The following is a 23,819-nucleotide window of genomic DNA, read 5'->3' as shown; positions in this document are numbered from 1 at the left end:
GCATGGTTTTATTTCTTATTTTGAATTTTCATGCATTATTTCAGTACTTTAAAGGTGTTTTAGAACCGTCCCAGATCAGATCAAAGGAAAATAGTATATATCCACAATTGTAACTACTCTTTTGCTTGGCTTTTTAATTACATGGTGAAGAAAGCGACATGGAAGAATCGAGTCTGACTGCATGCTATGGTTTGGCATAGGAGTACAGTTCTGATGCTCCAAGCCAGGCATGGTGCTGGGACTCACCTTCTGGAGGTACTGCCCTGATAGGCATGGTCGGGATGGGAACTCTAGAGTCAGGAATATCTAGAAAAGGACAATTAATGATGAGGGAAAAGAAAACATAGAGGAAAGAAAAACAAATATTTACTAGACAATTAAGATGTGCCTGATTTATCAGGCATTTACAGTAGCAGAATCTAACATATGGACGCAAAGATACTAGGATTCTTTTGCATGAAACTACATAGGCAAGTTTATTCCCTGTGAAAGGCTGCTTTGGTCTCTGACCACATCATTTGGCACAATACTGGATGTCAGTTGAGTGAGACCTTGTTATCTCTAATTTTCCAAACTCATGAAGCCTACTATTTGTATTATTTTGCTGAAAATAATATAAGAAAAAAAAGAAATAATAGTTTAAAGCCTTTTAGTTGACTTCTATCATTTACAAAATTATATTGAATGTACTATAAGCAAGCATCTTTTTTACAAACTCACCAGGAGGCTTCATTTCAAGTTTGATTTCTGCAAAAGAAAAAAAAAAAAAGGTTTGTTTGTTTGTTTTTGTTTGTTTTTGGATTTAATTGCCTGGGAAGGCTATTTTGTTTCACAGATTGAAATGTGGTTTTAATGTGTTTTCTGACCTTTAGTGGTTAAATACAGCTCTGCTGTGCTTCTTGCTTCACCTCTTGGCTCTAGTCGAGCAATTACTGAATAAACACCTAAGGAAAACAATGACCAAAATCTTTTTCTCATACATTGTAAACAACACTTCATTATTTAAGTATAGTATGCATTCATTTAGAAATCTTGTCCCTAAAAATGTATTCTACATGAATCATAAAGTATAATGGTAGTGTAGCATAGAAATATACAGAAAGACATGATTTAAATTATATATTCACAGGAACACTGTATATTAAAATACCTTCATCATCTGGGGTCACATTGTGGATGGTCATATAATGGCAGCGACCATCATTTCTGAAGTTGTATTTCTGGCTCTCAGTCAGTTCTGTTGGTCCTTTGTACCATGTCACGATGGCATCATCAAAGGACACTTCACACTCAAAGGTGGCAGATTGATGCTCACTCACCACGATGTTCTGTATGCGCTTTGTGAATTGGATTGGTTCAGCTGTTACATTCAAAGAGGGTTCAAAGTTAGAATGTAAGGGGAAGAGTTTCTGTTACTGTACTTTACTTTCAGGTATTTAAAGTTTCATCTTTTTTTTAATCCAACCAAAAATAGCAGAAATACTGAAAATTGAAAACAAGAAGAAAACGTTCTTCTTTGCAGTAGTAACAAAAGAAATAAACAAATACTTCATCATATTTCTTCAGGATCAGTGTAGGAAAGTGCAAAGAAATCCTTGAGACTCTTTAAAATATTTTTATGAAGGCAGCAATCAAAGGTCCTTACAACTCAAAAGTGAAAGTAAACTAAAAATGTTAATGAAATGGGGGTGGGATTAAAATAAGGAAATGTAATCTTAAGGTCATTATTTATTCTCCTTTGAAAGTCTTTCTTTCCTCCATAAAATAATTTGGTATACAAACTCAAAAGGAAATGTACCCATCTCATTTCAGAGGATTCACTTTTAAGAGTTTTGAAACCTGTTTTGTGAGCACAAGGAGTCCACTCACTGGAAATAGAAGGGGTGTTTAGAAGGCACAGGAGCTGGAGTGAGGGGGACTTTCTGCAAAATCATATCTTCAGTTCAATGGATAACAGCATCATGGACAACTTAGGTGTCAAATATACTTTGGTAAACTTTCTTTTTGAAGGATCATTTAAAAAATATGCCATTATTTTTTAACAGATAACTTTCAACTTTAACTTGATAACCATTTAAAGTTTTTGAAGTTTAAAATGTTATCTCTCTGGGTCAGAGATGCATGTAAGTAAAAAGTCATGTAGTTGAACTTCAACATCTGTAGGTGGGCCATAGCAATGGTGTTAGATGTTGCCTGTATCAGTGATGGTTGGTGCACTCCAAGGGCTGGGTCAGAAGGACATGAACCCAATGAAAGGATTAGGCAAGACATGATCCTAAATTCTGAAATTTTACCTTATTTCAGATTCAGAAAATTGGAATGTAATCATCAGAGGAAACAATTATTTTTTAAAGACAGCTGCTAGTCACCTTATCACAAGTTATTAATTACAACTAGAAAGAATCAACTAATAGAGTCAAACTAATAAACAAATTGATTAAAAACATCAGCTCCTAGTCAGTGGAGACAGCCATGAAATCTGGTCTTTTCCAAGATTACTTTCTAGGAATCAGAATCATAGACACAAGAATTTGGCATTCAGTAGAGTTATGAAATTTAATAGAAAGTCATGCCATGGAGTTAAAGCTACTTCTGGTCCCCCCCAAAATTATGTAGAACTGGCATTTATGTCATTTATATGACTATTTCCCTTATGGTTTTCTATGAATTTTGAGGTGAGGGTGAAGGCTATGAGTGTATATACTGGGAAATGAGGACAGGTCTTCCTTTGGGGTCTGTTTGATGGTTTCGGCTGCAGGGACCCTGCATACCACATCCCCTGCACACCTCTGAGCTGGGACTTTGCTGTCAGAACTGCAGCTGGAGTCTTTCCCTCACCTTCAATTCTGAGTTCTGCTGATGTTTCAAGGTCTTCATATTTGCAGGTGTACTTCCCTTGATCTTCTGCTCGAACATCTGCGATGGTAAGTTTGTGGACTTTGTGTTCCACTTCTGTTTTATGTCTTCCTTGGGGTTTAAGGATTCTGCCATTTCGGAACCACTCAGATTTTACATTTGGCACAGAAAATTGGCAAGTCATGGTGCAAGTCTGGCCTTCTTTCAAAGTCACATCCTGAAGATGCCGTTCCCAAGTAGGCTCTGTTCGAACATTTGATGTACAATTTGTTCAATACCACACGAAGATGTGCTCAACAGTAAATTAATCTGACAAGATTTTTTTTGCACAAAACTTTTTGTACTTACCAATTACAGTTAGTTTTGCACTAGCGATATGTGGACCACACACTAATCTATAATTGCCCTGATCTTTTAATTGACAGTTTTTGACTCTGAGTGTGTGTCGGTCGCCATCGATGCTTATTTCAAATTTGTCACTAGGCTCTAGTTTTTCAGTTCCTTTGTACCAGGAAAGCTTGATTTCTGGATAATTAATCTTAATGTCAATTTCAAACACAGCATCATTATCTTTTAAAACTGTCTGATTTTCAATATCCTTGTTCAGAGTGACAGGCTAGAAAAATAAAGAATTAAAATGTGTTAGTTGTTCCAACCCAAACATTTCCAATAAGAAGTTGTTCATTTAATTATCAGCAAAGTTTATTTTTACCTCTGTCTGAGACAGCCTTTGCTGGATAAATGATACAAGTTCCTCAAATTCTTTTTCTTCCTTCTCTGACTTCTCTATTTCCTCAATTTCCTGAGGAGAACAAGAGTAGTATACATGAAATAAAATTTGAATCAGAGGATGCATTATGATGTTCAGTTTTCATTTTTGATGTGGCTTAGGTTATATTAACTGATCTCATACAACTGCTGAGTTTGGAAATTCGAAGGCATATATTAAGTATTTCAAATGTGAATTTTTAAAGATGATACTATATAAAAGATATACCAATCTATGTGTCTCTTCTTCTTGACTTTGCTTTAGCAGTTCAAATGCTTGAAGAAGACCCCGGAAGTCAGTGATTCCATACATACGAGCATATTTTTCATATTCTTTAGGATCAACATTTTTGAGAAGTTCCATAATATCAATTTCCTCTTCTTCCCCAGATTCTTTCTTGAAAGTTGGAGTTCTATGAATCAAGAAATAGACAGAAGTCACTTATTTTCTACTAATTTTGAATTGTCTGTCATTATTTAGAGATTGGTGTCACTGAGTTTCTTTCTCAGAGAGTAATATTTGTGTCCTTTATTCAAAAAACAATTCTATCCTCAACTGTGAAACAAACAAACAAACAAAAAACACATGGGTTTGGTGATGGAGTGGATTAAGATTGAACAATTGTTACAAAGTTGAGAAATTTGATCAGTTTAAAAAATACTGAAAAAGAAACCTATAAAAGTGTTTAAGATAAGAAAGTATAATAGAAGATTTTTGTAAACTTTACAATCAAAGAGCCTGATCAAAGATCAAGGGAAAAAAATAGCAGTTAATGGAGAGCATTGATAGAAATATGGAAATTAAAATTAGTAATTATGTCAAACATAATTTTTTGAAATTACTGATAATTTTGGGAAATGCTTAAAATAGAAAACCATCCAAAGCATCAGAAGTCATACCCAGAAAGAGACCATGATTGAATATCTACACGTTCATAGCTTTCTATAGAGGCTATAATGTTTTGTTTAAATTTTTAATAAAAATTATGTATTCTCAAAACTTTATTTTAAAGTTGAGCCACTCACTTATATCTAAATGATGTTTATATATTTGCCTATCTGTGCTAAAATGCCTACATGTTTGTACTCTTTTACAATCTGAAACATGGAGGGGATGATTTCTGCCCTTTTTTTTTTAATTGAAGTATTATTGGCTTATGTATTCTTTAGGTGTACAGAATTATTAATCAACACCAGTATATTGATCACCAAAAGTCTAGTTTCCAAACTTCCCCATACAATTGGCTGCATGCTTCTTGAGAGATCTCTTTGAGAATGGAAAATTGCCAAGTGTAGTGTTTCAATGAACTTACTTTTTCAGCATTGCTCTGAGATCTCCTTCAATTTTCTCTTGTTTCTTCCTTTCATCCACCTGTAAGTTAACATTACTTTCAATTTCCCCATGTTTATTAAATGCAACACAGCGATATAATCCAGAATCAGTTTTTGTGGTGTCTCTGATCTCCAACTTTGCCTCATCGCCTTTTTGGTGGATAAAAATACGACCTCCTTGGTTCAGCTGTCTCCATTTCCCCTTTGTCCATTTAACATTTGGGATTGGATCACCTCCAACTTTTGCAATGAAGGTTGCAGTGGTTTCTAAAGAATGACGAAAATAAATTAATGGAAACTTTCACATTCCAATTTTGTTTCTGAAATTAAGGCAGTAGCAAAATGTCTCAAATAGATGGTCAGGTACTTTTCATGAAGTACTTACTTTCCATGACTCTCATACTCTGAGGTTCTGAGACAAAGAAGAGTTTCCCATCTACTGCTGCTTTCTTAGCTGCTGGGGCCACAGCTGGTTTATCTAAAAAAACAAATTTACATGTTTTATTATCACAATTAGTTTCAATTGCAATAATTAATTCCCTATGTAGAAGAAGCTTTAAGAGCTTGGCAGTCTCACAAATATGTACCCGAGGGTTCACTTTATATGACAGCAGATTACAGAACTAATTGTAGCTAAAACAAATATATATTAGCAGTACTATCTCTTGAATTTCTAGCTGTGACTCTGTTTTTTAATGAATTTATTTATTTTTAACATGAGCTGATATTAGGAAGCCGCCCCACCCCCAATCAGGTATAGCTACAGTAGTGTACCATCACCAGATTGCCCATAGTCCACCATCATCCTCCGTTGCATCCTTTCCTTTTTGTTCTCACCTCTCCCCTACCTTGTCCACTCTCTGGGTGATTTAGTTCTGCAGTCAGCTTTCAAGGGTTAGTTTTTAAGTTTGTCTTCACTGCCCTTTAGTTTGGCTTCTCTAAACTGGGGTATAGCCCAGAGGTGCGGGGGCGGGGTGGTGGTGGTGAAGGGATTTGCCAGAGAAAGCAGGGAGCAGAACAGGTAGATCTACTGAAATACACTGCTGAGGGGAGTAGAGAGGGAGGGAGGAGAGGTCTGTTGTGCATGTGGGTCGCCTCCCTGTCTGGGAACCGAACTCATGCTGCCCTGGTGAGGGATATCTTGATAGTACTGAGACTTTAACTCACCAAAAGGGAGGCCCTCCTGGCTTCTTTAACCCTCCAGCTTCAAACATGTTGCCACAAGTGGCATGAGTTTACCTTTGTTATTTTGATCCCATTCCATTGTGTGCATCTATCACATTTTCTAATTGGCTCACCTGTGTTTGGGCAGTTAGGTTAGTTCTATAATTTGGCTATTGTTAGTAATGCAGCAATAAACATGGGGATGCAAGTCTCCTTTCAAATTAGTATTTTTGACTTTTTTCAGGTAGAAGACTGAAGTGGAAATAGTGGGTCATATTGCAGATCCATTTTTATAGATTTGACTTGTTATATAGAGTTCCTCTAAGACTAAGACATTAGGCTACTTTATGCCACATTATTACAGTATCATTTTTTGAATTTCATTTAATTCACTTTTTTGAGTATGGAGAAAAGAGGTCCACAGAAATATGATGATGAACTAGGGTTAGTTTTAGACAATAGTATTAAATTACCAAATATTTCAGTTATAAAAAGGAGGCTGTAAATTGCAAGCTGTTATTTATAAAAATCAGATCCTATTCTTATTTAAAATTGACATTAGCAAATAAACATGAGCAGTTGACTTAATTTGAATGATACTTTTGAGGTAGGTATTGCTCGAGGTGTCCGTACCTTTAACGGTCACTTTTGATTTAGAAGTGTCACTTCCAGCCACATTTGAAGCTTTACACACATAATCCCCTGAATCTGCTTTAGCTACATCCTTGAGTTCCAGCACAGCAGTCCCATTAGCAAAGCTGAAGCTGCATCTGTCTGAAGACTTTATTTCCCTGCCAGCCTTCAGCCACTGGATCCTGATGGGCTCTGATCCTTGGACGTGGCAGTTGAGTTGCACGAATTCCCCTTCACTCACAGTCACTGGAGTAAGGTGCTGATCAAACACAGGTGGCTTCTTAGGTTCTGGAATTAAAAAAGGTATTTTCTTTCATGACAAACATAAAAGAAGAAAAAGTATAACATGACAGAAAAGAAATAAATTTTGCTTTAACAGGTCACATTGGTTTCTGTAGTAAAATGGGATCACATGCCTGATTCCTCTCTGAAGGCAATAGTTATATTTGTTGGATAAAAAGATAAGTGTTTAAAAATAAGCAAAGAACAGATGCCCTGCTACCCATAAATCACCCAAGCATCTGTGCCCTCATTAAGCACTGCAAACACAGCACTGGCAGTTACCAGAAACTTCTGAGCCACATAGCACACTACTGATTTTCTTTAACCCACTTATGGCTGTATTTTCATTGAATCCAAAAATCTAAGGGCTAACTGGGGACTTCTGCTCATATAGAGCAATTATTGAAACCCTCTGGGAAAGAAAGCCAACATTTGTGTAACCTATGAGCCCACATCTTAATATGTAATTTTCTCTGATGTTCATCTTTAGCTATTTAGTACAGCTATAGGATTGCTTAAAATTCAAAGGAATTAGGAACTGAAGCTCAGTGTTCAATGGAAAAAAAAAGATGACACAAACATGACAGAAATGCCATGTTCAACTCAGTCTTCTGTAGTGATTTTATTCAATGATTCTGAGACCGAGATATAAGAATAAAGAAATATGCATGGTAGTAAAGTTTAAATGTTCTGATATCTAGTCTTTTAAAATATTTTATAGATAAATAACCCCAGAATTCTATCGAAAGTGTTTATCTACTCAATGACAAAACTATCAAAGATGTAATTCATGAAGAAGTCAGTGCTAAGAATACATCTTTCATTTTACTAAATGTGTTTTAAAACTAGCTGTACTGAAAACCCATTCAAGGGCTTAAAGCTAATATTATTAACTTATAAGTGACATTCATCTATCAATGATATTAACTTACAAGTACATCTTTGAAAGGACAATTAGATAATCAGAGCTGGTAATTAATTACAAGCTACTTGACAATGTTACTCTGTGAAGTTATTTTGATAAGTCTGCATCATTGTTATGTGGAGGAAGTGAGATCTCTTAAACAATAGTCATTTCTTTTCCACAGCCATAAGTGTGAACCTTAATGTATCTTCCATAATGGTGAGCACTATCTTTCTACCCACTTTTTTTTCCCTGTAAGTATTGTCTTTTTGTATGAAGGATTTACAATTAATATTCATTTTCAGACTAAAGCTTTGGGCAATGTATGTCAAATAATAATCCTTTAGAAAACCAGTTAGAAAAGAGAAATGCTTAAAATGTGATATCATTTATAATACGCCAAGTAATATAATATTCAATGATGAAATTTTAAAAAATTACAAAATAAATGTGTTTCATAAAATGTATGTCACTTGTGCATGAATTTCAGAGTAGACTCAGACTTCCAATTGCCTGAGAGAATGAAGGTATTTGATTTACAAGCTAAGATTTTAGTCTCTTGTGGCCACTTTGCTGGGCTAAGCAACTGAATTACAAATTATATATATTTTTAGTATATAGAATTATAGATACATATAGAGTTGGTATATATAGAATCGGCAAGCCAATTAAAGCATCTATCCAGTTGTCCTTTGAAAAACTCATGGGTTAGGTGTGCCAATCCTCACAGTTAAAAAATCTTGTATAACTCTTGACTTCCCCCAAATTTAAGTACATTCATCCTTTGGTACAGGAGGGTTTGGCTTCAGGAGCTTGCCTGCAAATACAAAAATCCCTATATGCTCAGGGATTTTTATCGTTGTCACTTCATAGATTTGAGGGTTCCAAATATGAGGATTTAATCCACTGACATTGCAGGTTAATTGGAACTAAGAGTGCTGAACCCACAGCACTCCTGCAGGTAAGTGGACCCTTACAGTTCAAACCCGTGTTGTCCAGGGTCAAATGTATTTGAGTCCAGTATAGCCTTTGGTAGATATGTCAGAAGAACTGCACATGGCTATCGGGCGGGTAGTGAAGAAAAACACGACATGCTGGGCTATGAAGAGAACGAACCTTTGATGACTATTGAGGTTGTACAGAGGGCAGAGCCCGCATCGTTGGACACCTTGCACGTGTACAGCCCGGCATCGCCCATGCCTGCCTTCTTAACATGCAGCAGGAGCGCATTGTTCTTGAATGTGATCTCACAGTTAGAAGTTGGATGGAGCTCTATATTATTTTTGTACCAAGCCACAGTTATAGGCTGGGAACCAGCCACCCGGCCCTCAAGTTTGAAAGAATTCCCTTCTGTTTCTTCCACTGTCTCTGAGAGTTTTTTAGTGAAACTTGGTGGAACTAGCCGCTCTGTAAGAAAGTGAAAAGATATATGAAGTGAAATTCAGAATCAGGTCACAGAAATGGGGGGTTTCAAGAAAAAGAAGTTATAATTTTCAGCTAGAAATCAATGTCTGTTTATCAGTATTTCAGCCATATTTAAAATTGGTCTATCACTTAGAAATGGATAAAAAAAGATAACATAACTATTCATAAAAACAGATATTTGTTAAAAGAAAAAGTGAGGGCAGGGTCAGTGGTCTTAGGGTTTTAGGATCTATAAAGCTTTAGAGAAACCCAGATTTTAAAAGAACACTTTTTCTCTACAGAAAAAATGTTTCTTTCAAAACACTTTAATATCACTTGTTTTTAAAAAACTAAATCATCCTAAATTATACTTATCCTAATAAAAGCTGCACCCTTGGGATAAAAAGGAAAATGATTACATTCGTTGGAGCACCTTCCAAATAAATGATACCTTTGATGTTCAGCTGAGCTGTGCAGGAGTCCTTCCCCACTTCATTTACAGCGTGGCAGGTGTACTGGCCAGAATCTCCTTTGTCTACTTTCACGATTGTCAGGTGAGCACTGTTTTCCAGAAAACTAATCTGGTAGTTTCCTCCACTTCGGATCTCTCTGTTGTCTTTGGCCCAGCTGACCTTTATGGGTTGTGTGCCGGTAACGTGGCACTCCAAGTCTGCACTTTCTCCCACCACCACATCCAGGGGCGAGAGTGGGATGTCGAAGAAAGGGGGGTTCTTCCCCTCTGTGAGGTGAGCAGAAAGACAAGGTCAGGTTCCATACCTGGGCCATCCAAGTTTATACAAATAGTGATGCTTTTTGTGCTGGTCTTTAAAATTTTTAACTACAGAAATATAAAGAAATTTACGAATCTACAAACCTGTGAGAATGAGTTTGGCACTTGAAGAAGCAGACCCTACAGGATTCGTTGCTGTGCAGGAATACTGGCCACCAAGGGTTCGGTCTGTTTTAAAAATATTGAGAGTAGCTACATTATCTAAAAATGATGTTTGTACATTTGGGCCATCTTTCAATGGCTTGCCATCTTTAAACCAAGACACCGAGATAGGTTCTGATCCAGTGATGGCACACTCAAAAACAACCGGAAGTCCAATGGTTTCCTGAACATCCCTCAGTTGTCGAGAAAATGATGGTGGAAGCTTTTGCTCTGTAGGAACAAGATTAGTGTAATGAGCACTTCTGGATGTCTCCAAAGTACTGAATTCTCACAATTACTGTTAGAGAGATAATAGGATTTCTATAAGGCTATGAGGAGATATTAACATATCCTGCATTAACCCTGGAGACAGAAGAACATGTAAATTGAGCAAAAGTTTCACTCTGAGGCCACCCTCGTGTAGCAGTTACAAAAAAAAAAATATTGTAAACCAAAAGAAAAATTGATTGAGGGTTGGTCTGCATTATCCTTTTTAAGACTGCATTCTTAAAAATGCAGTCATTTATTTTTCTCAAAGATTTAATGATAGAAAGAAATGATTCTATGATCCTTACAATTGAAGATTTAATTAGTTCTCTGTAAAAGCTTGAGAAAAAGATAAGCTGTTAATTATGGATAGGGACTTACATAAGCAGATAAAAATGCATTTGGGAAAATTTTCCTAAAAGGAAGGGCCTCACTTAATATTTTAAATCTTGTTCAAAAGAGACACTCATTCATTTTGTAAAATAATGCAATCACCTTGAACTGTGAGGAAGGTTGATGAAGAAACTTCTCCCACACTATTTTCAGCTCGGCAGATATATTCTCCACCATCATCACCACCGACCTGGTTGAAAACTAGCGTAGCCACATTGTTTCTAAAATGCATTTTGTAGGTAGCAGTGGGCCTCAATTTTGTATCCCCTTTATACCAGGATACCGCGATTTCAGGGGTCCCAGCAATTTGGCACTGGAGAGAGGCAGAATCTCCCACAGTCACCTTGACAGGCTCTAGCTGCTTGACAAAATACGGTGGTTCTGAAACCAAGAGAGAGAACCCGTTATGAAGGGATAAGCCAGAATTCTATTGCATAAAAAAGGGAGCTGCAACCGTAACAAACCTAGTATTAGTATTTGTGCCGAACAGGAGTCTTTTCCTGAAGCATTTTCAATGTAGCAGTTGTATTGCCCTGCGTCCTCTATTGTGCTACTTGGAATCTCCAGGATTGCAGATTTCTCAGTTGTGGTTATGTTACACCTCTGTGAAGGAGCTATATTTATACCATTTTTCTTCCATGTGACTGAAATGGGAGGCGTTCCTGTATATGTGCCCTCCAGGATCAGAGGCTTTCCTTTTTCTATGCTGTAATCATTAAGCCTTTTCACAAACTTGGCTGGGGCTATAGGAAATAAATTGAAAATATGAAGTCAAACATTTCTGCACATAGATACAGAAACATCTATTACTTGATGTACGTTGATTATAAAAATGCAGAATAGTAGACAAACCTTTCACGTAAAGGTGTGTTGTACAGGAGGCTTTGCCAGCTTCATTGCTAACTATGCAGGTATATTCTCCACTCTGTGATATATCCACATCAAACAGCTCCAGTTCAGCAACTGAATCCTCCAAAGACACATTACATCTGCTCCCTGCAACTAATTCACTGCTACCCTTGAACCAGCTGACGCTGAAAGGTGGCGTTCCTTTTATGATACTTGTGAAAGTTACATTGGTTCCAGATAAAACATCCATGGGTTCAGGTTTCTGAACAAAAGTTGGTGGTTCTAAAAAAAAAAAATCAGAATATTTTTGAATCCTGATGATAAAATACTTAATAAACTAGGAAATGCAGTTTGGTTTCACTGTATTTGAACTGACCTCTCACAGTCAAAGGAGCACTGCATTCATCAGAACCGGCCACGTTGGTCGCTACACAAGTGTAGTCACCGGCGTCTGATTCTTCCAGCGTGTTCACAGTTAAAGCACAAGTGTTATCTGTTAGGGTGGTCTGGTACTTCCTTCCGCTGCTGATCTCATTCCCTTCATGGTACCAGGACACGGAGATAGGAGGCGATCCATAGACTTTGCATTCCATTACAACCGAGGAACCAGAAAGACCATTAGTCTCTTTCAGTTTTCTTGTGAATGAAGGAGGAATAATTCGATCTGAATATGATTTTCAAAAAAAAGGAAACAAGGGCCATCCGTTATAAAATATTTTGAAAAAAGAATTACTGTCATTATTATTGATTTATTGTCAATTGAATTATTGTCATATTCCTCTATTCATATAATTCTTTTTTTAAAAAAGATTTATTTATTTAAGCATACAGAACTGGGGTACAGGCCAGAGGCTCAGGGGTGGTGAGAGGGTTCACCAAACACAGAGTGGGAAGCAGAACAGGCAGATGGATGAAGTACACTGCTGAGGGGAGCAGCGGGTGAGACAGGAGAAGTCTGCTGTGCCATGTGGGTCACCCCTGAGGCTGGGTATCAAAACACATTGAAGGAGCTGCAGCTAGCTGGTAGTGCTGTGTTCTAAGCTGTTGCGTCACGATGGAGGGCCCTCATATGACTCATTTGTGTGCCTATCAAAAACTTCCCTATAGTTGAAGTATTTTTGAGAATCAATGGGAAAATGTGTTAGTGGATTTGTTAAGGGATTTGATCCCTCTTTGCTGTGAATCATTATATGGGGAATTGTTCCAGTATATGTGAACATAGGTCACTTTAGATGTATCCAGAGATTAACTTTTGCCCTTAGCAACTTGAGTTGGGGGAGTTTCTCCAAAAGAAAGGACTAAAAATTTTGAATTTGGTTGTCTTTTGACTCTATACATTTTTCTTCCATTTTGCTGATTCAGAGGATGTCAGTGTCCTGTCACACTACAGAAGCTGGAGCTTCCCATATGTAAAGCAGGAACTACATCATAATTAAAGTACGCCAAAAGCCCAGGCTACCAACCTGAAACTTGAACTGAAGTTTGGCAACTATCTTTGCCAACAGGGTTTTGCACCTCAAAACTGTATACCCCACTGTCACTGGGTGCCACATTGATAATCTTAAGACCAGATACTTTGTTGAAGAAGCTAATTTTGTATTTGCTGTCACTTGTCAGTTCTTTTCCATCCTTAAACCACTTGGTGCTCAGTTCAGGTGTGCCGGTGACTGTGCACTCCAAGGTACAGGTATCTCCTGTGGTGACTCTGATGGCTTCTGGCTTTTCCACTATTGCTGCAGGTTCTGGAATAAGATGTAAATGGCATCCAAATTTTAAAATCAATTAAAACCCCCCAAAACACAGACTCTGGTATATGCTTGCCTTATGTTTCTGGAATATCCTATTTGTACTAACCGAGAATGGATAGTGAGGCGAAGCATTCTTGCATGCCAGCATCGTTTTTGATCTGACAGGTGTATTTCCCAGCATTGGCTGTTTCCACACTTGTAAACTGTAGGGTTGCAATGTTCTCTGAATAAGAAATCCATATGTTGTCACTTTCTCTAACGATTTCTCCCTTATCTTTGAACCATGCCACTGAAATTGGCTCAGCTCCTTCAATAGTCGTCTGCAGCTGAACTTCTTTACCAACAATGGTGGAAATGTCACTGAGCTTCTTCACAAATCTTGGTGGTGCTGATGAAAGAGAGGTAAGTCAAAGATTTAAAGCGTGCAGTTTATAGTATTTTCTGTAGTCATGAATGCTAGGGTTGAAGTTAGTGATAATATATTTCCATTCTTAGAGGCATTTGGGTGAAAGTGAATAGTACCCCATCAGAGTGGTAGGATACAGAAAGAGCTGAATGAATATCTTGTCAAATAGCTTCCTAAGTCCAGTCTGGAATCTACTGGAAAGACTGTCTAGGAGGACATTTGGTAATATTTAGATATAGAATACATACTAACCATTAAAGAGCATGCAAAGTAAAGAGTAAAGTAGAAGAGATGGCTTGTGATAAAGAACCCAGCAACATAAGGCAGGGGTAGCAGAGATTTAACATCAGGAGGCAAATCATCAGCAGGGGAAAGGAAGTCATCCTAACCTTTTAGAGTGATAGAGCCGGCACACATGTCACTGCCCACGTCGTTCGTGGCTTTACACTGGTATTCCCCTACGTCTGCCGTGTCGACATTCAGGATGTGAATACTTGTAAGGAAGTTCTCAGACATTATTTTGTACTTCTTGCCACTCCTAAGTTCCCTCTTGTCTTTGTACCAAGACACTTGAAATGGAGGCGTACCCTGAAGCTCGCATTCAAGGTGAACGTCAGCTCCTTTCAGTGTCTCAATGGGCTGAGGCTTTTTCCGGAAAATGGGTGGTTCTAGAATTGGAAGGTAATTAAGAGAGAGGAAAACAGGGAAACTAAGTTAGATTTTGTGAGCAATCAATTTCAGAATAGATTTTCCAGTCCCTCATAGGGAGAGAAAAATATCACTTTCTGTTTTCTATACTAGCCTTTAAACATTTAAAGACATTGATGGAGAGCCAAGCATGAAATAAGAGAACAGCCAGAAAGGAGGCTATTGTGAAACACCCAAAGGAAGAGTGAGAGCTGACCTTTCACTTTTAAGGACGTGCTGCTGCTGGCGCTGCCCGCTGCATTGTGAGCCTCACAGGTGTAGTCCCCGCTGTCCTCCACACGGACATTGTGCACTTCCAGCACAGCCACTGAGTCAAGGAACGACATTCTGAACTTGCTGCTCTCTTGAATTTCAGTCTCATCTTTATACCATAAAATTTTGATCTCTGGGGACCCTCCTATTTTACATTCATATCTTGTGTGTTCATCCTGTTTCACAATTCTGGAGGGTTCTAACTTCTTAATGAACCTTGGTGGTTCTATGGAACCAAGGGAGAAACACAATGTAAGAGATAGAAAAGACAAATTCTACAAGAATAAGCTCTGTCAAATGGGGAGATCTTCAGCTCCTGAAAACGAATTCACTGTATGCAGTTCAAGGACGAATAGTTAAGTGAAACTTCGATAGAAAAGTCCTAAAATAAAGTACATTTAATTTTATAAGCATCCCCATCAAATATATTGCAAAAAGAGGAGGGGAAATATACTAATCCTAGTTTGTATTTCTCTCCCCACTGAAAGAATCCCTTCTTTAGTACAAGAGCAAAGGAAAAGCACTTATCTGTTGGTAGAAACACTCTGAGGTTCACAAGGAATAACAGAGCCTGATTACTCCTCTGTATGTGACCTAGCAGAGGTCTACCTATTTCTAATGGCTGCAAGAAGAACTGGTACAGCAAAAGGGTGTTAGCTATCTTAATATTTTTAAAGTTCTACTTTCTTTTAAAGAACTTAAATAAATACTTCTCTATTTGAGAAGTATATATTAGTAGTTTCCCTTTGAAGTGGGGACAGCAATATTTGCTTCATAAATGAAGCAAAAATTCATTCTTAGAAAGATAAAAAAGATCATAGAATAAATGGATTGAACCTAACTGCATTTAAATTTTAACTTATTTATAAATTGTCACCACCACAAAAACCTCCTCTTAAAAGGTTCTTGTGGGTTACACAAGAAGTTTTTGAGTTCAGTATTTAATTTCTGACAATAGTAAACATTAATATAATGCAGGAAGAAATGGATACCCTTTCTAATGGTAGATATAGAAGTACTCCTTAGTCCCTGTATTCCACTACTCTTTAAGTATGGCTGGCAGAGGAAAAAAAAATTGAGGTAATTAATCTGACTCTTGAAACACTTGGTAATTTGGAATCTTCTATCACTTTGAGGAACATAATCCATTAATTTACTATTATGGAAAGTGAGTTATATGAAATAACCTCTTTTTTTGGTTCTAAAAAATTTCTTTCAAACCTGGATTTCTTGAATTATTGCAACATTTTTTATTTTCTCTCTAGTCTCTACTTGTGTGCTACGAAAATGGGCTATCAGTCTATGTTTTGCTAGTTTTATGTATTTTTTTAAAATAAGAATTTTTATTTTGGAAGACCCTGGATCCACTTGGCCACTTCCAATCACCAGGCCATCCTGATCATAAACATAACTTTCAAGCACTCTTTCCTCCTCTACTTGAAGATATTGAGAGAACAAAAGAGCACCTTCATGCACTATTGGAATAAGTACCTTGTACACCTAGATGAGCAGAACAAGAATCTTTCCCAGCAACATTGCTTGCGTAGCAGGTATACTGCCCAGCATCTCCTTTGCCTACTTTGAGAACAGTCAGAGTGGCGGTATTCTCAACCAAAGTCATCTTGTAGTTTCCTCCAGGCCGAATCTCTCTGTTGTCTTTGGCCCAAGTGATTTTGATTGGTGCAGTCCCAGTGACATGACATTTAAAAGAACCACTTTCTCCAAGAGCAAGATCTACTGATACTGGCTTTAGATCAAAGAAGGGAGGTACTTCATGTTCTGAAAAGAATGCAGACCAACATGGTAACTTCAATTTTCATGCTCCCAGACTTGGGACAGAAGCCAAATGCCACTAGTTCTTTGGTGGCTTAGAGCAGCGAAACTGCTTTAAAATGAGGGGGAGGGGTGGCAATTAATGTGATGAGCGACTCACCTGAGAGAATGAGCTTAGCACTGGATGAAGCAGTTCCAAGAGGATTAGAAGCTGAGCAATTGTACTGACCAACATGGCTCTGGTCAGTTTGCAAAATCTGAAGAGTTGCTACATTATGAACAAAAGATGTTTGCAAATTGGGGTCATCTTTCAAAAGTACCCCATCCTTGTACCAAGACACTTGAAGAGGTTCTGAGCCATTGATGCGGCATTCAAATGCAACTGGGAAACCAAGAGTCTCATGGACATCTTTCAGTTTTCTTGCAAAGGTAGGTGGAAGTTTGCGCTCTGTAAAGTCATAGACAATCCTTATTTACCAGAGAGAACATCCACCACACAGTTTAAGCCATTAAAATGTTGATTTTTTAAAGAAAATGAATATGTCAACACACAGCAAGATTTGTTAAGCAAAACCATCATCACCTTTGATGACAAGCACAGCCGAAGAAGCAACTGCCCCCACACTGTTTTCTGCCTTGCACGTATATTCTCCTACATCACTATGATCCACTTTGTTGATCACTAAGGAGGCCACATTATTTTTGAATTGCATTTTATATGCTGGAGCCGATCGTAGCTTTGTGTGTTCTTTATACCAAGCAACTCTAATTTCTGGGGTTCCATCCACTTTACATTGTAAAGTTACGGGTTCTCCAATGGATGCTTCCATGTGTTCCAGAGGTTCAACAAAATAAGGTGGTTCTAAAGTACAAAGGTTGGCAATCAGTCAATCATGCTAACTAAAAGAGGATGGTTTACAAGAAGGAAAAAAGATCAAAGAAGAAGTAACTGTCAACACACCTAAGACAGACACCAGAGCACCACAGATATCTTGACCAGCCTCATTTTCTATCAGGCAGCTGTATTGTCCATAATCCTCTGATGTGCTGTCAAGAATTTCCAATATTGTGGACTTTTCTGTCATGGTAACACTGCATTTCTGAGACTGCGAAAGAAGGTACTCATTCTTCATCCAGCTCACCGAGATGGGAGGTGTGCCAGTGTACGTGGCCTCGAGAACTATGGGGTTTCCTGTCTCCACATTGCAATCAGCCAACCTCTTCACAAAGGTGGCTGGTTCTATAAGGAGAAACAAATGCAGATAAAATTGACATCCTCGAATGAAGACTTAGAAACACACTTGAAAGATACATTAATTGGAGAAAAGAGTGAACCTTTCACAAAAAGATGTGTGGTACAGGAAGCACTGCCAGCCTCGTTCGTTACCAGGCAAGAATAGTCTCCACTCTGCGATGGCTGTACCTCAAACAACTCAAGTTCTGTGACAGAACCTTCCAGAGAGATGCTGCATGACTCTCCAGACACCAGTTCCCTGCTGCCACTAAACCATTTCACCTTGAAAGGAGGAGTGCCCCTGATGACGCTGTTGAACATGACATTCATTCCAGGCAAAACTTCCACAGAATCAGGGGTTTGCTCAAAAGATGGTGGTTCTAAATGCCCAGGCAGAGATGTAAAGAAAGAGAAAAAAAGAAATCCGAGTGAGAAGTGCTTTTGCCGTTTAAAAGAGAGAGAACTAAGACTGAAAAAGAAAAGAAATCATGCAAGGCGGGCACGTGTCTCCCGGAAGAGACCACGGAGGATGTTGCCCGACCTCTGCGCACTGACCTTGCACAGTCAGAACCGCAGAGCATTCCTCAGATCCCGCCACGTTGGCGGCCACACACGTGTAGGTGCCCGTGTCGGAGGGCTCCAGTAAGCTCAGGTTCAAAGTACAGACATTTTCTGAGAAGCTGGTCTGGCATTTAGGCCCACTAACAATCTCATTTCCATCCAGAAACCAACCAACTGAAATGGGCGCTGAACCAGAGACCCTGCACTCCAAAACCACAGAAGCCCCCAACACGGCGTTGGTGTCTTTGAGCTTGCGGATGAAGGATGGAGGCACAACTCGATCTGGCAGAGAAGGGCAGTTTTCCAATTAGAGGATGTTTTATTATTTTATCTTTTTCTAGAGCAAAGATACTAAGGAAAACCTCCAACTACTCACCGGAAATGTGGACAGATACAGTGCAGTTACTTTTACCAACACTGTTCTTCACTTCAAAGCTATATAATCCCTTGTCACTCATCTCAGCACAGGGGATTTTAAGTGAGGCCACTTTGTTGATGAAGGTGATTTGATGTTTGCTGTCAGCAGATAATTCTCTTCCATCTTTGAACCACTTGGCTGAAAGTTCGGGTGTGCCAGTCACTACACACTCCAAGGCAAAAGCATTTCCAGTAGTGACAGTCATGGGTTCAGGCTTGTCTATGATCCTGGCTGGTTCTAAAGGAAGAGTATATCACATTGAAAATAAAGTCATCTTCCAAATGAAGCTAGAGTGCAAGCAATACGTTATTGAGTAAGACCAATATTTGCAGGAAATGATCATGGAGCAATTAATTTGATTTTTTCCTCAAGCTGTACTTTGTTACTAACCTAGCACAGTCAAGACTGCTGAGCATTCCCTCATTCCAGCATCGTTTTTGATCTGGCACACATATTTTCCAGAATTAGATGCTTCTGGACTCCCAAGTTGGAGGGTTGCAATGTTATCAATAAAAGAAATCTTAACATTTTCACTTTCTCTAATGATGTCTCCTTTATCTTTCAACCAAACAACAGAAATTGGCTGGAAGCCTTCCACTACTGCTTGTAACTCAACAGCATCTCCAATAAGGGTTGAGGTGTCAGTTAGCTTCTTCACAAATCGTGGAGGTTCTAATGACAGAAATTAATGATTAGAAGGCAAAAAGAATCACAACCACAGAAATTATTAATCAAGCAAGAAAAGATAAATGGAAGGGGTATATATCTTTGTGCCACATGTACAAACCTTTGAATTTGACAGTGCAAACACATGTGTCACTTCCCACCTCATTAGTGGCTTTGCAGTGATACTCTCCTATATCAGAGGCTTCAAGGCCAAGGATATGAAGACTAGTATCAAAATTTTTTGAAGTGATTTTAAATTTCTTGCTGCTTCGAACTTGTTTTCGATCTTTAACCCACACCACTTCGAATGGAGGGGTTCCTGAAATTTCACACTGGAAGATAACATCAGAACCTTTAAGTGCGCCTACTGGAGCAGGTTTCTGGGTGAAAACAGGAGGTGCTATCAGAGAAAAAAAAGGATAGGCAATGAGAAAATTTATTTACTACAAAGGGAAAACTCTAGAATTTAAAATCACAAAGAATGATTGGTATGAGAATATAACAATATACTAACACAACAGTTCTTAAGAACTAGTTTAAGAATTGTATGCAAATACTTTTAACACTCCTGTTAGTTTCAGAGCTCATAATATTGTTGACAAGGGGTCAAAATCAGAGGAGAATGAACAAAAATGAAGCTTAGTGTGTCTAACCTTTAACAGTTAGTGTTGTGCTGCAGCTGGCATCGCCAACGCCATTGTGAGCCTCACAGATGTAGTCCCCAGTGTCCTCAGGGCTGGCTTCATTGATGGTAAGCAGTGCCACAGAGTTCACAAATGACATGTTGTACTTCCAGCTTTCGTGCAGTTCACTGTCATTTCGGAACCACACAACTTTAATTTCTGGGGAGCCACTTATTTTACATTCCAGTTGGATAGATTCTCCCTGCTTTGCAACTTGTGATGCTTCTAATTTTTTAACAAACTTTGGAGGTTCTAGTAGATCAAAGGAAAAAAAGCTATGTTTATAGTTGAAGATCTTACAAATACAGATTAAGATATTGTTAAGAATATACTTTCTGGGAAATCGGATTATCTCTTCTGTGAATTAAGTTCTCCCTACTTATAGTAGAATTTAATTGTTAGGCTTTTTTTGTTTTGTAACAAAGCTAAAACATGTAAAGTAATGTACTAATAGATGCACTCATTCAAGGCTTAGTAATGATAAATCACAATGACATGTAACAAAAATGAGTGAGAAAAGAATGGAGGCTTGAAAGAACATTGATAAATTTTGATATGCCACTTTGATAAGATTACACTTAGAGAAACACTAACTTAAAGACAACATCAAGAGAAAACACAACTTTTAATTAATGGCATCTTTAGTTTATGATTTCTAAAACGTTCCAGCTAACTTATCTAAACTCTTACATCTAAATATGTTAAGAGTTACTCTTAGAAATTTAGAAACTTTCAGAAGACAATATACAAATTTGGGGAAGAACAAATACTGGTAAATCCATGTGATGATACCTTTTACACTGAGTTGTGCTGAGCACATATCTTTGCCAACATCATTAGTTGCTTGGCAAGTATATTGTCCAGAGTCTCCTTTGCCTACTTTAAGGATTCTCAAATGGGGAGTGTTTCCCACACATGTGATCGTGTAGTTTCCTCCAGGACGGATCTCCTTGTTATCTTTTGACCAAGTGATTCGCATTGGTTGAGCACCAGTAACATGACACTCAAAATCAGCACTTTCTCCAGCAATAACATCTATGGACACAGGCTTGATATCAAAGAAGGGAGATTTCTTAGGTTCTGGAAGATGAAAGAAAAGGCATTTTTTTCCTTGTCAGTGACCATTTCTATGGTGAATAAGAAGACATAATTTGCAAAGAGAAAGATTCAGGTGGGAACACACCTCTTGCTGTGAGTCTGGCACTAGAGGATGCCGTTCCAAGTGGATTAGAAGCAGAGCAAGAGTACTGACCAGAGTGACTTAAGTCAGTTTGCAAAATTTTTAAAGTTGCCACATTATCTACAAATGATGTTTGTAGATTTTCATCATCCCTTAAAAGCACCCCATCTCTATACCAGGACACTTGGATGGGTGCAGAGCCATTCAGTCGGCAAGTGAGTGTAACTGGTAGCCCAACAGTTTGTTCAACATCTTTTAGTTGTCTAGCAAAGGAAGGTGGGAGTTGACGTTCTGTAGGAAGACAAGTAATACTCGAGGCATTAGTAGATGCAATTTTCCCATCAAGAAAAAAAAGTTAAGATAAGGAAAAAGGAAATTTTGAAATTTCTAAATATCATCACCTTGAATTCTGAAGACAGTCTTAGAAGAAGCAGTTCCTATGCTATTTTCTGCTTTACATGTGTATTCTCCACTGTCATTGATGTTCACTTTATTAAAAACAAGTGTGGCTACATTGTTGGTAAAGTAGGTCCTGTATTCAGGAGTTGACCGTAATTTGGTGTCTCCCTTGTACCAAGACACTGTAATTTCCGGTGTCCCAGCAACCTGGCATTGTAAAGAAACTGAATCTCCAACTGATGCCTCCAGAGGTTCCAGTTCCGTAACAAAATAAGGTGGTTCTAAAGAAGAAAAACTCAGTAATTAGAATTAAAGAAAACCAAACAAATCATGTTTCCTATCAGACAAAAGCCAACCACAGAAGAGAGAATAAGGAAACACACCTAATGTTGATACCAGAGCTTCACAAATATCCCTTCCTGCCTCGTTTTCAATCTCACAGGAGTAGTGCCCTGCATCTTTCTGTGTGCTATTCAGAATTTCTAGGATGCATGTTTTCTCTGTTGTGACTATGTTGCATTTTTCTGAAGGACTAATATTAAAGCCATCCTTTTTCCAGGTTACTGAGATTGGGAGTGTGCCAGTATAGGTGCTTTCCAGAATGATGGATTGTCCTGGTTCTACAGAGTGGTCACTTAATTTCTTCACAAATGCAGCTGGTTCTGGTGAGTGACAGAGCACAGCAGTTAGACACAATATAAACATAAACCTAGATGTCAGTATACAGAAAATCTGAACAGCAATACACTTGAGCAAACCTTTTACAAAAAGACGAGTAGTGCAGGATGCTTGACCAGCATTGTTGGAAACCACACAGGTATATTCTCCGCTCTGAGATAAGTCAACATTAAATAATTCCAGTTCTGCCACAGTATCTTCAAAATAGATGTTGCACCTGTCCCCTTTCACCAGTTCCCTGGCACCTCTGAACCAGCTGACTTTGAATGGAGGGGTTCCTCTAATAACACTTGTGAAGGTGACATTTTTGCCTGGTAGGGTTTCCAAAGGTTCAGGTTCCTTCACAAAAGAAGGTGTTTCTACATAGACAGGGAGGACAATGAAAAGATCTTGTAAGACTGAATTTAGTTGAAAATTTGAATAAAAAAACACAAGCACTTTCAAATGTGGGTGCTCACAGGTGCTCACACCTGTGGGTGCTCAACCAAAACAAAATTTGTAAGAAGGCTTAAGTGCCTAACACTGACCTTGTACAGTCAACATTGCACGACATTCATCAGACCCGGCCACATTAGCCGCCACGCAAGTGTAATTGCCCATGTCAGATGAGTCCAGAGAATTCAACTGCAAGGTGCACACATTCTCGGTAAATGTGGTTTGGTACTTGGCTCCGGCGACAATCTTAGTTTTCTCGTGAAACCAGGCAACAGAGATAGGTGATGATCCAGCTACTTTGCACTCCAAGATGCAAGAAGTACCCAGCACCCCACCAGTATCTTTCAGTCTTCGTGTGAAAGAGGGAGGGACCATTCGGTCTGTGTAAGAGAAGTAAGAGACTCGTGATTTAAGATTATATAAGAGACTTGAGAGAAAGTAAGAAATCTTTGAAAGGAACTTGCATAAGCAATGGGACAAATATAGTGGAACTAACCTGAAACATCAACCACAGCTGTGCAGCTGCTTTTTCCAACATTATTCTGAACCTGGAAAGTGTATGTGCCTGCATCTTGCTTTTCAACAGCAAGAATCTTCAAAGAAGAGATTTTGTTATAGAAGCTAAATTTGTGTTTCTGGCTGCTGGTCAACAGCTTTCCATCCTTGTACCACTCCACGGAGAGTTCAGGTGTGCCAGCCACCTTACACTCTAGAGTACACGTTTCTCCTACAGTCACCGTCATGGGTCCTGCCTTCTCGACAATGACCGCAGGCTCTGAAATGAAATGTGGTAGCCATCTGTCAAAGGGTGGAACTTTTCCATCTCTCTACTCTCAAATTCACTGGTCTGTTTCTCTATGATATGGTTATTTCAGGACTCTCTCTCTAGATTTTA

The 23,819-nt window shown here is 38.4% G+C and overlaps 1 protein-coding gene across 1 annotated transcript in view; it reads right to left on the bottom strand.

Annotated features, from left to right (window-relative positions):
* Window positions 1-23,819, bottom strand: part of TTN (titin) — a 274,545-nt gene that overhangs the window by 165,334 nt on the left and 85,392 nt on the right. The window contains exons 68-106 of the mRNA XM_012726861.1: window positions 23,421-23,699; window positions 23,017-23,304; window positions 22,570-22,848; window positions 22,195-22,473; window positions 21,814-22,092; window positions 21,416-21,703; window positions 21,025-21,312; window positions 20,203-20,484; window positions 19,671-19,949; window positions 19,274-19,555; window positions 18,842-19,120; window positions 18,460-18,747; window positions 18,006-18,284; window positions 17,632-17,910; window positions 17,254-17,532; window positions 16,831-17,118; window positions 16,389-16,676; window positions 14,842-15,123; window positions 14,327-14,605; window positions 13,638-13,919; window positions 13,247-13,525; window positions 12,160-12,447; window positions 11,787-12,065; window positions 11,399-11,677; window positions 11,037-11,315; window positions 10,218-10,505; window positions 9,795-10,082; window positions 9,056-9,346; window positions 6,754-7,041; window positions 5,342-5,434; window positions 4,938-5,223; window positions 3,854-4,037; window positions 3,569-3,658; window positions 3,205-3,472; window positions 2,839-3,099; window positions 1,151-1,360; window positions 867-944; window positions 721-747; window positions 247-306 (exon numbers count right to left, since the gene is read on the bottom strand). Of these exons, the coding sequence (XP_012582315.1) occupies window positions 247-306; window positions 721-747; window positions 867-944; window positions 1,151-1,360; window positions 2,839-3,099; window positions 3,205-3,472; window positions 3,569-3,658; window positions 3,854-4,037; window positions 4,938-5,223; window positions 5,342-5,434; window positions 6,754-7,041; window positions 9,056-9,346; window positions 9,795-10,082; window positions 10,218-10,505; window positions 11,037-11,315; window positions 11,399-11,677; window positions 11,787-12,065; window positions 12,160-12,447; window positions 13,247-13,525; window positions 13,638-13,919; window positions 14,327-14,605; window positions 14,842-15,123; window positions 16,389-16,676; window positions 16,831-17,118; window positions 17,254-17,532; window positions 17,632-17,910; window positions 18,006-18,284; window positions 18,460-18,747; window positions 18,842-19,120; window positions 19,274-19,555; window positions 19,671-19,949; window positions 20,203-20,484; window positions 21,025-21,312; window positions 21,416-21,703; window positions 21,814-22,092; window positions 22,195-22,473; window positions 22,570-22,848; window positions 23,017-23,304; window positions 23,421-23,699 (9,762 nt within the window). The remainder of the gene's footprint in view (window positions 1-246; window positions 307-720; window positions 748-866; window positions 945-1,150; window positions 1,361-2,838; window positions 3,100-3,204; window positions 3,473-3,568; window positions 3,659-3,853; window positions 4,038-4,937; window positions 5,224-5,341; window positions 5,435-6,753; window positions 7,042-9,055; window positions 9,347-9,794; window positions 10,083-10,217; window positions 10,506-11,036; window positions 11,316-11,398; window positions 11,678-11,786; window positions 12,066-12,159; window positions 12,448-13,246; window positions 13,526-13,637; window positions 13,920-14,326; window positions 14,606-14,841; window positions 15,124-16,388; window positions 16,677-16,830; window positions 17,119-17,253; window positions 17,533-17,631; window positions 17,911-18,005; window positions 18,285-18,459; window positions 18,748-18,841; window positions 19,121-19,273; window positions 19,556-19,670; window positions 19,950-20,202; window positions 20,485-21,024; window positions 21,313-21,415; window positions 21,704-21,813; window positions 22,093-22,194; window positions 22,474-22,569; window positions 22,849-23,016; window positions 23,305-23,420; window positions 23,700-23,819) is intronic.

The sequence above is a fragment of the Condylura cristata genome, unplaced genomic scaffold (assembly GCF_000260355.1).
Source record: "Condylura cristata isolate star-nosed mole 26May11 unplaced genomic scaffold, ConCri1.0 scaffold00002, whole genome shotgun sequence".
In the NCBI taxonomy this organism is placed as follows: Eukaryota; Metazoa; Chordata; class Mammalia; order Eulipotyphla; family Talpidae; genus Condylura; species Condylura cristata.
This window is presented reverse-complemented; position numbering and strand designations above follow the sequence as displayed.